The 14,537-nt window shown below is 44.9% G+C and overlaps 1 protein-coding gene across 1 annotated transcript in view; it reads right to left on the bottom strand.

The window, feature by feature from the left end:
- The window catches only part of LOC135549505 (importin subunit alpha-7), a 49,939-nt gene extending 35,741 nt beyond the window's left edge, over window positions 1-14,198 (bottom strand). The window contains exon 1 of the mRNA XM_064979520.1: window positions 14,089-14,198. Coding sequence (XP_064835592.1) covers window positions 14,089-14,092 — 4 coding nt within the window. The 5' untranslated portion in view covers window positions 14,093-14,198. The remainder of the gene's footprint in view (window positions 1-14,088) is intronic.
- Window positions 14,199-14,537: the final 339 nt, after the last annotated feature.

Raw genomic sequence — 14,537 nt, 5'->3', positions numbered from 1 at the left:
AACTGGGAGTCCCGTGAGCGAAAACATCCGAAGATCAAAGGTAAACGATTCATTTGATTGCTTTTCGTGACCAAGTTACCTGATGCTAGGTGAACTTATTGTTTTGTCGAGCGATCGATTAACTTACACAAACGCTTGTATTGCGTTCGCTGTAAAGCATCATTTCACAATCTGAGACGGCAGGTGGATTAACAAAAGGCTAAGCTGTGTTTACCTATATTGCACTTGTGATTTCATGAATATGAATATTTTTAGTAATATGATTTGACTGTGGCGCTATGCTATTCAGCGTTGTTTATGACAATTCTCCCGGATCCGGGATGGGTGGTTCAGACCCTTTACTTAGTACTTTGTTGAAGCACCTTTTGTAGCGATTACAGCCTCGAGTCTTGTTGATGCTACAAGCTTGGCACACCTGTATTCGGGGAGTTTCCTCCATTTTTCTCTGCAGATCCTCTCACACTCTCAGGTTTGACTCTTTAGCTCGGGGATTCGATCTTGCAACCTTTCGGTTAACAAGTGCAACGCTCTAATCCCCAGGCTACCTGCCACCCCCCTCAGGTAGCCACATCAACTTCGATGGAGTCGGAACTGTGAGGCCACGCAGTCATGGGTATATACATGGAGTACAGGAGGGGACTGAGGATGGACCCTTGTGGGGTCCCCATGTCGAGGTGGTAATGCTGCGGCCTATCAGGGAGTCCAGGATCCAGTAGTATAGGGAGGAGTTGTAATGAGATTAAAAGTGGCACTATGGTATTGAATGCCGAGCTGTAGTCGATGAACAACATCCTCACATATGCATTCCTTTTGTCCAGGTGGGTAAGGGCAGAGTGCAGTAGCGATTGCGTCGGCCGTGGATCTGTCAGAGTGGTATGTGAATCGGAGAGGGACGAGTGTGTCAGGGAGGGAGGAAGTGAATTGGAGAAGGTGGAGTGTGTTGGGGAGGGAGGAAGTGAATTGGAGAAGGTGGAGTGTGTCGGGGAGGAAGGAAGTGAATTGGAGAAGGTGGAGTGTGTCAGGGAGGGAGGAAGTGAATTGGAGAAGGTGGAGTGTGTCAGGGAGGGAGGAAGTGAATTGGAGAAGGTGGAGTGTGTCGGGGAGGAAGGAAGTGAATTGGAGAAGGTGGAGTGTGTCAGGGAGGGAGGAAGTGAATTGGAGAAGGTGGAGTGTGTCAGGGAGGGAGGAAGTGAATTGGAGAAGGTGGAGTGTGTCGGGGTGGGAGGAAGTGAATTGGAGAGGGTGGAGTGTGTCGGGGTGGGAGGAAGTGAATTGGAGAGGGTGGAGTGTGTTGGGGTGGGAGGAAGTGAATTGGAGAGGGTGGAGTGTGTTGGGGTGGGAGGAAGTGAATTGGAGAGGGTGGAGTGTGTTGGGGTGGGAGGAAGTGAATTGGAGAGGGTGGAGTGTGTTGGGGTGGGAGGAAGTGAATTGGAGAGGGTGGAGTGTGTCGGGGTGGGAGGAAGTGAATTGGAGAGGGTGGAGTGTGTTGGGGTGGGAGGAAGTGAATTGGAGAGGGTGGAGTGTGTTGGGGTGGGAGGAAGTGAATTGGAGAGGGTGGAGTGTGTCGGGGAGGGAGGAAGTGAATTGGAGAAGGTGGAGTGTGTCAGGGAGGGAGGAAGTGAATTGGAGAAGGTGGAGTGTGTCGGGGAGGGAGGAAGTGAATTGGAGAGGGTGGAGTGTGTTGGGGAGGGAGGAAGTGAATTGGAGAAGGTGGAGTGTGTCGGGGAGGGAGGAAGTGAATTGGAGAGGCTGGAGTGTGTTGGGGTGGGAGGAAGTGAATTGGAGAGGCTGGAGTGTGTTGGGGTGGGAGGAAGTGAATTGGAGAGGCTGGAGTGTGTTGGGGTGGGAGGAAGTGAATTGGAGAGGGTGGGGTGTGTTGGGGTGGGAGGAAGTGAATTGGAGAGGGTGGAGTGTGTTGGGGTGGGAGGAAGTGAATTGGAGAGGGTGGAGTGTGTTGGGGTGGGAGGAAGTGAATTGGAGAGGGTGGAGTGTGTTGGGGTGGGAGGAAGTGAATTGGAGAGGCTGGAGTGTGTTGGGGTGGGAGGAAGTGAATTGGAGAGGGTGGAGTGTGTTGGGGTGGGAGGAAGTGAATTGGAGAGGGTGGAGTGTGTTGGGGTGGGAGGAAGTGAATTGGAGAAGGTGGAGTGTGTTGGGGAGGGAGGAAGTGAATTGGAGAGGGTGGAGTGTGTTGGGGTGGGAGGAAGTGAATTGGAGAGGGTGGAGTGTGTTGGGGTGGGAGGAAGTGAATTGGAGAGGGTGGAGTGTGTCGGGGTGGGAGGAAGTGAATTGGAGAAGGTGGAGTGTGTCGGGGAGGGAGGAAGTGAATTGGAGAGGGTGGAGTGTGTCGGGGAGGGAGAAAGTGAATTGGAGAGGGTGGAGTGTGTCGGGGAGGGAGGAAGTGAATTGGAGAGGGTGGAGTGTGTTGGGGTGGGAGGAAGTGAATTGGAGAGGGTGGAGTGTGTTGGGGTGGGAGGAAGTGAATTGGAGAGGGTGGAGTGTGTCAGGGAGGGAGGAAGTGAATTGGAGAAGGTGGAGTGTGTCAGGGAGGGAGGAAGTGAATTGGAGAAGGTGGAGTGTGTTGGGGTGGGAGGAAGTGAATTGGAGAGGGTGGAGTGTGTTGGGGTGGGAGGAAGTGAATTGGAGAAGGTGGAGTGTGTCAGGGAGTGAGGAAGTGAATTGGAGAGGGTGGAGTGTGTCGGGGAGGGAGGAAGTGACGTGGTCTTTGACTAGCCTCTCGAAGCACTTCATGATGACAGAAGTGAGTGCTACTGGTCGGTAGTCATTCAGTTCAGTTACTTTCCCTTTATTGGGCATGTGGGATGATAGTGGACATTTCAAGCAGGTTGGTATAGCGACCTGTGCTTGTGAGAGATTGAAAACAAATGTCAGAGGACAGCCAGCTGGTCTGCACATGCTCTGACAGCCGGGTGAGGGATGCCATCTGGGCTGGTAACACGTTAGAATGACTTCCATACGTCCTCAGTGTAGACAGCGTGTAGCCCACGTTGTCATCTGGGGCTCTCCTCGGCAAGCTCAGGGGTCATTGTGCTAAACAAAAATGTATACTAAATAAAAAATAAACAATTTCAATGATTTTACTGAGTTAAAAGTTCATACGAGGAAAAATCAGTCAATGCAAATAAATAAATTCACTAGACCCTAATCTACGGATATCACAACTAGGAATACAGACATGCATCTGTTGGTCACAGACACCTTTTTAAAAAAGTAGGGGTGTGGATTAGAAAACCAGTCGGTATCTGGTGTGACCAACATTTGTCTCATGCAGCCCAACACATCTCCTTCTCATAGAGTTGTTCAGACTGTTGATTTTGGCCTGTGGAATGTTGTCCCACTCATCTTCAATGGCTGTGAAGTTGTTGGATATTACCGGGAACTGGAAAACACTGTCTCACACTCTTCAATCCAGAGCATCCCAAACATGCTCAACGGGTGGCAAGTATGGAGGCCATGGAAGAAATGGAACATTCAGCTTCCAGGAATGTGCACAGATCCTTGCAACATGGGGTCGTGCATCATGAGGTGATGGCGGCGGATGAATGGCACAACAATGGGCCTCGATGTACATTAAAATTGCCATTGATTAAACGCACTTGTTTTTGTTGTCCGTAGCGTATGCCTGCCCATACCGCCACCATAGGGCACTCTGTTCACAACATTGACATCAGCAAACCGCTTGTCTACACAACGCCATACGTGGCCCACGATTGTGAGTCCGGTTGGACGTACTGCCAAATTCTAAGGTAGCTTAAGGTAGAGAAATTAAAATCGTAAAATCGTAAATTGGCCAACAGCTCTGGTGGACATTCCTGCAGTCTGAATGCCAATTGCACGCTCCCTTAAAACTAGAGACACCTGTGGCATTGTGTAGTGTGACAAAACTTCACATTTTAGAGTGGCCTTTTATTCCCCAGCACAAGGTGCACCTGTGTAATGATCATGCTGTTTAGTAAGCTTATTAATATGCCACACCTGTCAGGTGGATGGATTATCTTGGCAAAGGAGAAATGCTCACGGACAGGAATGTAAACAAAGTTGTGCCCAAATAAGCTTTTTGTGCGTATGGAACATTTGAGATATTTTATTTTAGCTCAAGAAACCAACACTTTACATGTTGCATTTATATTCATGTTCAGTGTATGTTAAACAAAATTGATGATGCACTGTCTCTCCAACAGCACCCTGGAGAGGCAAGCTGGGCAAGGACAAACTAAATAAATATTTAGTTTTATTTAGGGAAGCATCAGCGCTCACCTATATAGCCCTAATGCCACTGGGTGAGAGAAGATACTGTTTTTGGGTGGAATAACGCGAGTTCTTATCTTGTTGGAGCCGAGTCTTGTTCAACATCTCGGAAAACGCTGTCCTCGTCAAAACTGACGCTGTAGGCGGGTGTCTAATCTAACGGACGGGCCGGCCGTGGGACCTATTAATAGAATTATATTTAGAATCAATATTAATTCATCATAAACATTTTTTTTAAACATTTTGATCATGTTGGTAGGCGGCTAATCCTGCTTAATTAAGGATCTAACCCTTTTTTTTTAATTCTCACCTAAAATAACCAAACTGCCTGTAGCTCAGGACCTGAAGCAAGAATATGTACATTATTGGTACCAAAAAGGAAACACTGAAGTTTGTGGAAATGTGAAATGAATGTAGAAGTACATAACACAGATCTGGTAGAAGATAAAACATGGGTTTCTTGTATTGTTTCGTACCATCATCTTTGAAATGCAAGAGAAAGGACATAATGTATTATTCCAGGCCAGGCGAAATTTAGATTTTGACCACTAGATGGCAGCAGTGCATGGACAAAATTTTAGACTTTATTTTTTTCACCTTTATTTAACCAGGTAGGCTAGTTGAGAACATGTTCCCTTTTACAACTGCAACCTGGCCAAGATAAAGCAAAGCAGTGTGAACAGACAGTTACACATGGAGTAAACAATTAACAAGTCAATAACACAGTAGAAAAAAAAGAGAGTCTATATACATTGTGGGCAAAAGGCATGAGGAGGTAGGCGAATAATTACAATTTTGCAGATTAACACTGGAGTGATAAATGATCAGATGGTCATGTACAGGTAGAGATATTGGTGTGCAAAAGAGCAGAAAAGTAAATGAATATAAACAGTATGGGGATGAGGTAGGTAAATTGGGTGGGCTATTTACCGATAAGACTATGTACAGCTGCAGCGATCGGTTTGCTGCTCAGATAGCAGATGTTTGAAGTTGGTGTGGGAGATAAGTCTCCAACTTCAGCGATTATTGCAATTCGTTCCAGTCACAGGCAGCAGAGAACTGGAACGAAAGGCGGCCAAATGAGGTGTTGGCTTTAGGGATGATCAGTGAGATACACCTGCTGGGGCGAGTGCTACGGGTGGGTGTTGCCATCGTGACCAGTGAACTGAGATAAGGCAGAGCTTTACCTAGCATGGACTTGTAGATGACCTGGAGCCAGTGGGTCTGGCGACAAATATGTAGCGAGGGCCAGCCGACTAGAGCATACAGGTCGCAGTGGTGGGTGGTATAAGGTGCTATAGTAACAAAACGGATGGCACTGTGATAAACTGCATCCAGTTTGCTGAGTAGAGTATTGGAAGCTATTTTGTAGATGACATCGCCGAAGTCGAGGATCGGTAAGATAGTCAGTTTTACTAGGGTAAGTTTGGCGGCGTGAGTGGAGGAGGCTTTGTTGCGGAATAGAAAGCCGACTCCAGACTCTTGATTTTAGATTGGAGATGTTTGATATGAGTCTGGAAGGAGAGTTTACAGTCTTTTTGATTCGTTTTGAAAGATACCATCTCCAGAGGCAACCACGAACATACTGCAGTCAGAGGAAAGGTGAGCAACTGGTGCACCATCGAGAGCGTCCTGACCGATTGCATCACTGCCTCGTACGGGAATTGCTCCGCCCACAACCGCAAAGCCCTCCAAGCAGGTGGTAGTACATCACCGGGGCCGTATTCACACACATCCAGGGCATCTACATGAAACGGTACCTGAGAAAGTCCTGCAGCATCATCAAGGACCCCACACATTAGAGCAGGAAATTGCCAGGGAACATACAATACGATATTATCACGATACTACGGTGCCAATATGATTTGTATGGCGATTCTCACAATTTGAGGACCCCACACATTAGTATACACTCCATAAAGTACTGGAGTTAGTGCAGGTACAGCCAACTAGCTCAGAAAAGTTGTGATATTGTAAAAAAAAAGAATATTGTGTGTGTCCCAAATCACTAGCACACACCCCAGCCATGAGCTGTTCACTCCCTTGCAGTCAGCCCGACGGTATCAGAGCACGAGGTCTGTTACCGACAGCCTCAGACACAGCCATGAGCTGTTCACTCCCTTGCAGTCAGCCCGACGGTATCAGAGCACGAGGTCTGTTACCGACAGCCTCAGACACAGCCATGAGCTGTTCACTCCCTTGCAGTCAGCCCGACGGTATCAGAGCACGAGGTCTGTTACCGACAGCCTCAGACACAGCCATGAGCTGTTCACTCCCTTGCAGTCAGCCCGACGGTATCAGAGCACGAGGTCTGTTACCGACAGCCTCAGACACAGCCATGAGCTGTTCACTCCCTTGCAGTCAGCCCGACGGTATCAGAGCACGAGGTCTGTTACCGACAGCCTCAGACACAGCCATGAGCTGTTCACTCCCTTGCAGTCAGCCCGACGGTATCAGAGCACGAGGTCTGTTACCGACAGCCTCAGACACAGCCATGAGCTGTTCACTCCCTTGCAGTCAACCCGACGGTATCAGAGCACGAGGTCTGTTACCGACAGCCTCAGACACAGCCACGAGCTGTTCACTCCCTTGCAGTCAGCCCGACGGTATCAGAGCACGAGGTCTGTTACCGACAGCCTCAGACACAGCCATGAGCTGTTCACTCCCTTGCAGTCAGCCCGACGGTATCAGAGCACGAGGTCTGTTACCGACAGCCTCAGACACAGCCATGAGCTGTTCACTCCCTTGCAGTCAGCCCGACGGTATCAGAGCACGAGGTCTGTTACCGACAGCCTCAGACACAGCCATGAGCTGTTCACTCCCTTGCAGTCAGCCCGACGGTATCAGAGCACGAGGTCTGTTACCGACAGCCTCAGACACAGCCATGAGCTGTTCACTCCCTTGCAGTCAGCCCGACGGTATCAGAGCACGAGGTCTGTTACCGACAGCCTCAGACACAGCCATGAGCTGTTCACTCCCTTGCAGTCAGCCCGACGGTATCAGAGCACGAGGTCTGTTACCGACAGCCTCAGACACAGCCACGAGCTGTTCACTCCCTTGCAGTCAGCCCGACGGTATCAGAGCACGAGGTCTGTTACCAACAGCCTCAGACACAGTCATGAGCTGTTCACTCCCTTGCAGTCAGCCCGACGGTATCAGAGCACGAGGTCTCAGACACAGTTTCTATCTACCAGACAAGAGAACGTGTTGAACACTTGAACTGACCACCTGCAGTGACTCTCTGAACTTAACCTTTTGCAACTTAGCACACACCCACACAGACAAAACAGTACATACATCCACACAGACAAAAACAGTAGATACAGTGGGGAGAACAAGTATTTGATAACCTGCAAAATCGGCAGTGTTTCCTACTTACAAAGCATGCAGAGGTCTGTAATTTTTATCATAGGTACACTTCAACTGTGAGAGACGGAATCTAAAACAAAAATCCAGAAAATCACATTGTATGATTTTTTAAGTAATTAATTTGCATTTTATTGCATGACATAAGTGTTTGATACATCAGAAAAGCAGAACTTAATATTTGGTACAGAAACCTTTGTTTGCAATTACAGAGATCATACATTTCCTGCAGTTCTTGACCAGGTTTGCAGACACTGCAGCAGGGATTTTGGCCCACTACTCCATACAGACCTTCTCCAGATCCTTCAGGTTTCGGGGCTGTCGCTGGGCAATACGGTCTTTCAGCTCCCTCCAAAGATTTTCAGTCTGGAGACTGGCTAGGCCACTCCAGGACCTTGAGATGCTTCTTACGGAGCCAATCCTTTAGTTGCCCTGGCTGTGCGTTTCGGGTCGTTGTCATGCTGGAAGACCCAGCAACGACCCATCTTCAATGCTCTTACTGAGGGAAGGAAGCTGTTGGCCAAAATCTCACAATACATGGCCCCATCCATCCTCCCCTCAATACGGTGCAGTCGTCCTGTCCCCTTTGCAGAAAAGCATCCCCAAAGAATGATGTTTCCACTTCCATGCTTCACGGTTGGGATGATGTTCTTGGGGTTGTACTCATCCTTCTCCTTCCTCCAAACAATGCAAGTGGAGTTTAGACCAAAAAGCTCAATTTTTGTCTCATCAGACCACATGACCATCTCCCATTCCTCCTCTGGATCATCCAGATGGTCATTGGCAAACTTCAGACAAGCCTGGACATGCGCTGGCTTGAGCAGGGGGACCTTGCATGCGCTGCAGGATTTTAATCCATGACGACGTAGTGTGTTACTAATGGTTTTCTTTGAGACTGTGGTTCCAGCTCTCTTCAGGTCATTGACCAGGTCCTGCTGTGTAGTTCTGGGCTGATCCCTCACTTTCCTCATGATCATTGATGCCCCACGAGGTGAGACCTTGCATGGAGCCCCAGACAGAGGGTGATTGAACGTCATCTTGAACTTCTCCATTTTCTAATAATTGCGCCAACAGTTGTTGCCTTCTCACCAAGCTGCTTGCCTATTGTCCTGTAGCCCATCCCAGCCTTGTGCAGGTCTACCATTTTATCCCTGATGTCCTTACACAGATCCCTGGTCTTGGCCATTGTGGAGGGGTTGGAGCCTGTTTGATTGAGTGTGTGGACAGGTGTCTTTTATACAGGTAACGAGTTCAAACAGGTGCAGTTAATACAGGTAATGAGTGGAGAACAGGAGGGCTTCTGTTACTGTAATTTAATTATGCCAATGTGCTTTCATCAATTGAAAGCCCTTAATCTATTTTATGAGAATTTCTAAGATTTCTTGTTTGCATAAAATAGACGCAGACCAGTCTTTCAATAATAGGTAATAGAATTTATTCTCGGAGCGCGCTACCACTTAATCACGTGCAGCAGTTTATATACAGATCATGACGTCATTTCGTTGCTTTAACAGAATCCTGTCCTCTCGACCGGGACAAAGTAAGGTGAAAAGTTCATTCGAACTTACTAACACAATCCTAGATAACTTTTGACCCTTCAACATTATTGATCACCACTGAACTGAAAGTTTTAATTAACAGAAAACCTAGGAATGCACTCACTGCCTTATCTAAAAACCCCAGAGCTAAGTTTCTGTAGGGTCAACCATAGGCTAACGACCTTATCTGTTTTCACAGTCCACAACCCATTCGTTTCTTCCTAGTTGGAATGGTGTTCATTAACTAGATATAATAAAGAGTATGAGTTTACTTAGTTACAGTTCCATTTAAAATGATTTTTTCAGTCATATTAATCAATTTCCTAACAGCTTCTTAAAGAAAAACTAACAGGTCTGTGAGAGCCGGAATTCTTACTGGTTGGGAGGTGATCAAATACTTATGTCATGCAATTAATTACTTAAAAATCATACGTGATTTTCTGGATTTTTGTTTTAGATTCAGTCTTTCACAGTTGAAGTGTACCTATGATAAAAAATTACAGACCTCTACATGCTTTGGAAGTAGGAAAGCCTGCAAAATCAGCAGTGTATCAAATACTTGTTCTCCCCACCCACAGATAAAACAGTACATATATCCACACCCACATCACAACTGATGCTACCAGACTCTTGTTTATTATTGCTAATATTGCACAATTTAAACACGTGCCCTGCCAAATCCCCTCTCCTTGATATGTGTAAATATTACACTATAAATTGTGCCTTCCTGTATTATAGTTTATTTATTTATTTATTTATATATATATATATATATATATACTATTCTACTAGGACATTTACTTTGTCCTTATTCAGATATTTTATCATTTAGTGTTGTGGCATTGTCAAGACAGAACCAGCAAGTAATGCATTTCATTGGACGGTGAATACAATGTACTAGAGGTCGACCGATTAATCGGAATTACCGATTAATTCGGGCCGATTTCAAGTTTTCATAACAATCGGAAATCTGTATTTTTGGGCACTGATTTGGCCAATTATTTTTTGTTTTTATACACCTTTATTTAACGAGGCAAGTCAGTTCAGAACACATTCTTATTTTCAATGACGGCCTAGGAATGGTGGGTTAACTGCCTCGTTCAGGGGCAGAATGACAGATTTTTACCTTGTCAGCTCAGGGGGATTCAATATTGCAACCTTACGGTTAACTAGTCCAACGCTCTAACCACCTGATTACATTGCACTCGACGAGGAGACTGCCTGTTACGTGAATGCAGTAAGAAGACAAGGTATGTTGCTAGCTAGCATTAAACTTATTTTATACAAAACAATCAATCAATCATAATCACTAGTTAACTACACATGGTTGATGAAATCACTAGTTTATCTATAGTCAATGAACTAATCACTGATCATAATCTTGATGTGATTGGCCTGACTGAAACATGGCTTAAGGTGTCCTCGGATGGGGCCACAGTGTCTCCTGACCCCTCCTGTCTCAGCCTCCAGTATTTATGTTGCAGTAGTTTATGTGTCGAGGGGGCTAGGGTCAGTTTATTATATCTGGAGTACTGTCCTATTCGGTGTCCTGTGTGAATTAAAGTGTGCTCTCTCTAATTCTCTCTCTCTCTCTCTCTGAGGACCTGAGCCCTAGGACCATGCCTCAGGACTACCTGACATGATGACTCCTTGCTGTCCCCAGTCCACCTGGCCGTGCTGCTGCTCCAGTTTCAACTTTTCTGCCTTATTATTATTGAACCATGCTGGTCATTTATGAACATTTGAACATCTTGGCCATGTTCTGTTATAATCTCCACCCGGCACAGCCAGAAGAGGACTGGCCACCCCACATAGCCTGGTTCCTCTCTAGGTTTCTTCCTAGGTTTTGGCCTTTCTTGGGAGTTTTTCCTAGCCACCGTGCTTCTACACCTGCATTGCTTGCTGTTTGGGGTTTTAGGCTGGGTTTCTGTACAGCACTTTGAGATATCAGCTGATGTACGAAGGGCTATATAAATAAATGTGATTTGACCTAGCGTGTCCTGCGTTGCATATAATCGATGCGGTGCGTATTCGAGAAAAAGGACTGTCGTTGCTCCAACGTGTACCTAACCATAAACATCAATGCCTTTCTTAAAATCAATAGACAAATATATATTTTTAAACCTGCATATTTAGTTAATATTGCCTCCTAACATTAATTTATTTTAACCAGGGAAATTGTGTCACTTCTCTTGCAACAGAGTCAGGGTTATATGCAGCAGTTTGGTCCGCCTGGCTCGTTGCCAACTGTGTGAAGACTATTTCTTCCTAACAAAGACTACTACCAAGTCGCCAAACGGGATGATTTAACAAAAGCGCATTTGCGAAAAAAGCACAATTGTTGCACGACTGTACCTAACCATAAACATTAATGCCTTTCTTAAAATCAATACACAGAAGTATATATTTTTAAAACTGCATATTTAGCTAGAAGAAATCCAGGTTTGCAGGCAATTTAACCAGGTAAAATGGTGTTACTTCTCTTGCGTTCATTGCACGCAGTCAGGGTATATGCAACAGTTTGGGCCGCCTGGCTCGTTGCGAACTAATTTGCAGGAATTCTACGTAATTATGACATAACATTGAAGGTTGGAATTTTAGACTTATGGATGCCACCCGTTAGATAAAATAAGGAACGGTTCCGTATTCCACTGAAAGAATAAACGTTTTGTTTTCGAAATGATAGTTTCTGGATTCGACCATATTAATGACCAAAGGCTAGTATTTCTGTGTGTTTTCATGTTATAATTAAATCTAAGATTTGATAAAGCACTCTGACTGAGCGTTGGTAGGCAGCAGCAGGCTCGTAAGCATTCATTCAAACAGCACTTTTGTGTGTTTGCCAGCAGCTGTTTATGACTTCAAGCCTATCAACTCCCGAGATTAGGCTGGTGAAACCGATGTGAAATGGCTAGCTAGTTAGCGGGGTGAGCGCTAATAGCGTTTCAAACGTCACTCGCTCTGAGACTTGGAGTAGTTGTTCCCCTTGCTCCGCAAGGGCCGTGGCTTTTGTGGAGCGATGGGTAACGATGCTTCGAGGCTGGCTGTTGTCGTGTTCCTGGTTCGAGCCCAAGTAGGGGCGAGGAGAGGGACGGAAGCTATACTGTTACACTGGCAATACTATAGTGCATATAAGAACATTTAATACTCAAAGGTATATATAATACAAATGGTATAGAGAGAAATAGTCCTATAATAACCAGCTTTCATATGTTCTGAGCAAGGAACTTAAACGTTAGCTTTTTTTACATGGCACATATTGCACTTTTACTTTCTTCTCCAACACTTTGCTTTTGCATTATTTAAACCAAATTGAACATGTTTCATTATTTATTTGAGGCTAAATGGATTTGATTGATGCATTATATTAAGTTAAAATGAAAGTGTTCATTCAGTATTGTTTTAATTATCATTAATACAAATAAATGATTTTTTTTTTTTTTAAATGACCGATTACTCAGCATTGGTTTTTTTGGTCCCCCAATTGAAAAATCATAAAATCGGTCGACCTCTACCATGTACATATGATTAATACAACTTGAACAGCACACAGCACAGAGGGCTATTGGCATGTTGATGTTGCTCAGTGAGTACAAACTAGTTTGACCAGAGGAGAAGTGAGCCACTCAACACAAGGGCAACTGTCTGATAAGACATGATAGATTCATCATGCATGATGAATCTAACTACTTTTGAAAGTGCAGAGAGAGTGAGAAAGGAGGAGCAAGTGAAGGACAGTTAGATATGTGGAGAACACTACTAGTCAGTGGTCAGAGGGAAACACTACTACTCAGTGGTCAGAGGGAAACACTACTAGTCAGTGGTCAGAGGGAAACACTACTAGTCAGTGGTCAGAGGGAAACACTACTAGTCAGTGGTCAGAGGGAAAGGTGGAGAGAGAAGCAGCAAGTGAGAAGGTGGTCAGATATGTTGAGGACAAAGAGAACCTGAAAAAAGTGATGATACTCATTTGGCTAAGTGATAATGTTCGTTCTCTCTCCTGGACACACACACACACTTCCAGTGTTTTCTATCAGTGCCCCTCTCTCCCCTCAAACTAAAAGTAAACAACTGACACCTCCCTGCCTAAATAGTTGAGACATCTCTATTACACTATCAATAGAAATTCAGCCATTTCCCACGTGTCTTGAGTTTGACATGTGGCTAACATCGAGTTCAAAATAAAACATACTGGAAATAACTTCTGGCTAGCTTGCGGTCTTGAGCAGCAGTCATCACTTGGGTCACAGTCTTGTGACACAAATGTGACAATGCATTAAATTCAATGGAGTATGATAGCTAGCGAGCAAGCTAAATTAGTTAAGTTATGAACCTTGTGGTAGCAACGTTTGAGTATATGTAGCTAGCTAGATAGCCAACTAGTTAACATCACGATAGTTAACGTTAGCTTGTCAACAAACAAAAAATAACGTAGGTGTGGCCCACCCTAGTTAACTCAGTCAATATAAACGTACCAGTGGTATGGCTGGTTGCTAACTTCAGTACCTAGTTAAATTGACAGTTAACTAGCTAACCACCTGCGTACTAGTTCGCTTCCATGCTAACGTTACCTTCTAACACACAGCAAAACGCTTATTACTAGCTAACAGACGATGCATGTAACGTCAGCTGTTGAAATGGCTAAATTAGTTTATAACGCTGTGTCTTAACGTTACTTTGTTGAAGGAAACGTCGTCTAGAACAACATTTTACCAGGAAAGGTGTCCAATTTGTAGACGAGCACCCATAGTCATTACGATATTATAAACAATATTTTTGGTTTGCTAGCTACGTCGACTAGGGAGTTCACTGAGCTAATTTAGCTAGCAGGGATTTGACAAGAATGGATCCAAACGCTCGTTATTCTCTCGCCCCGTGTGTGAAGCACACGGTCTAGAAACACAAGATCGTAACTTACCCATTTTTTCTTATCTCAAATGACAGATACTTCGAGTGTTGTTTAGAAATAAAGAATAAATCCTCTTTCTCTCTTGGCTTTCCAGAATCTGCGCTTCACAGACTATATGTCGTCATGAGAAATACGGAGGGCGAGAGATGACAAATTTAATCCCACTGTTTCCCACGGACGCTAGGGGGCGCGAATACGAAACCTCTGTTCATTTAAATAATTATAATAATAATAATAATAATACATTATGGTGCAATACATTTCGTCACAAATTCAAACAATGGAATATATTTATGATATTTGATAAAGTTTAAAGTCTTAAGGTTACGTGCACAGGTACTTTTTTTAAATGAAAAATCGACAAAATCTTATTCAACAGCCAAGCAATTATTGAAAAGATGTTCCTGGCTGTCGAGACAAATTCTCAGCCAACACCGAGTGTACAAAACATTAGGAAC

This window comes from Oncorhynchus masou, chromosome 12 (genome assembly GCF_036934945.1).
Source record: "Oncorhynchus masou masou isolate Uvic2021 chromosome 12, UVic_Omas_1.1, whole genome shotgun sequence".
Taxonomy (NCBI): Eukaryota; Metazoa; Chordata; class Actinopteri; order Salmoniformes; family Salmonidae; genus Oncorhynchus; species Oncorhynchus masou.
Note: the sequence above shows the minus strand (reverse complement) of the source record. Positions and strands in the feature narration are given on the sequence as shown.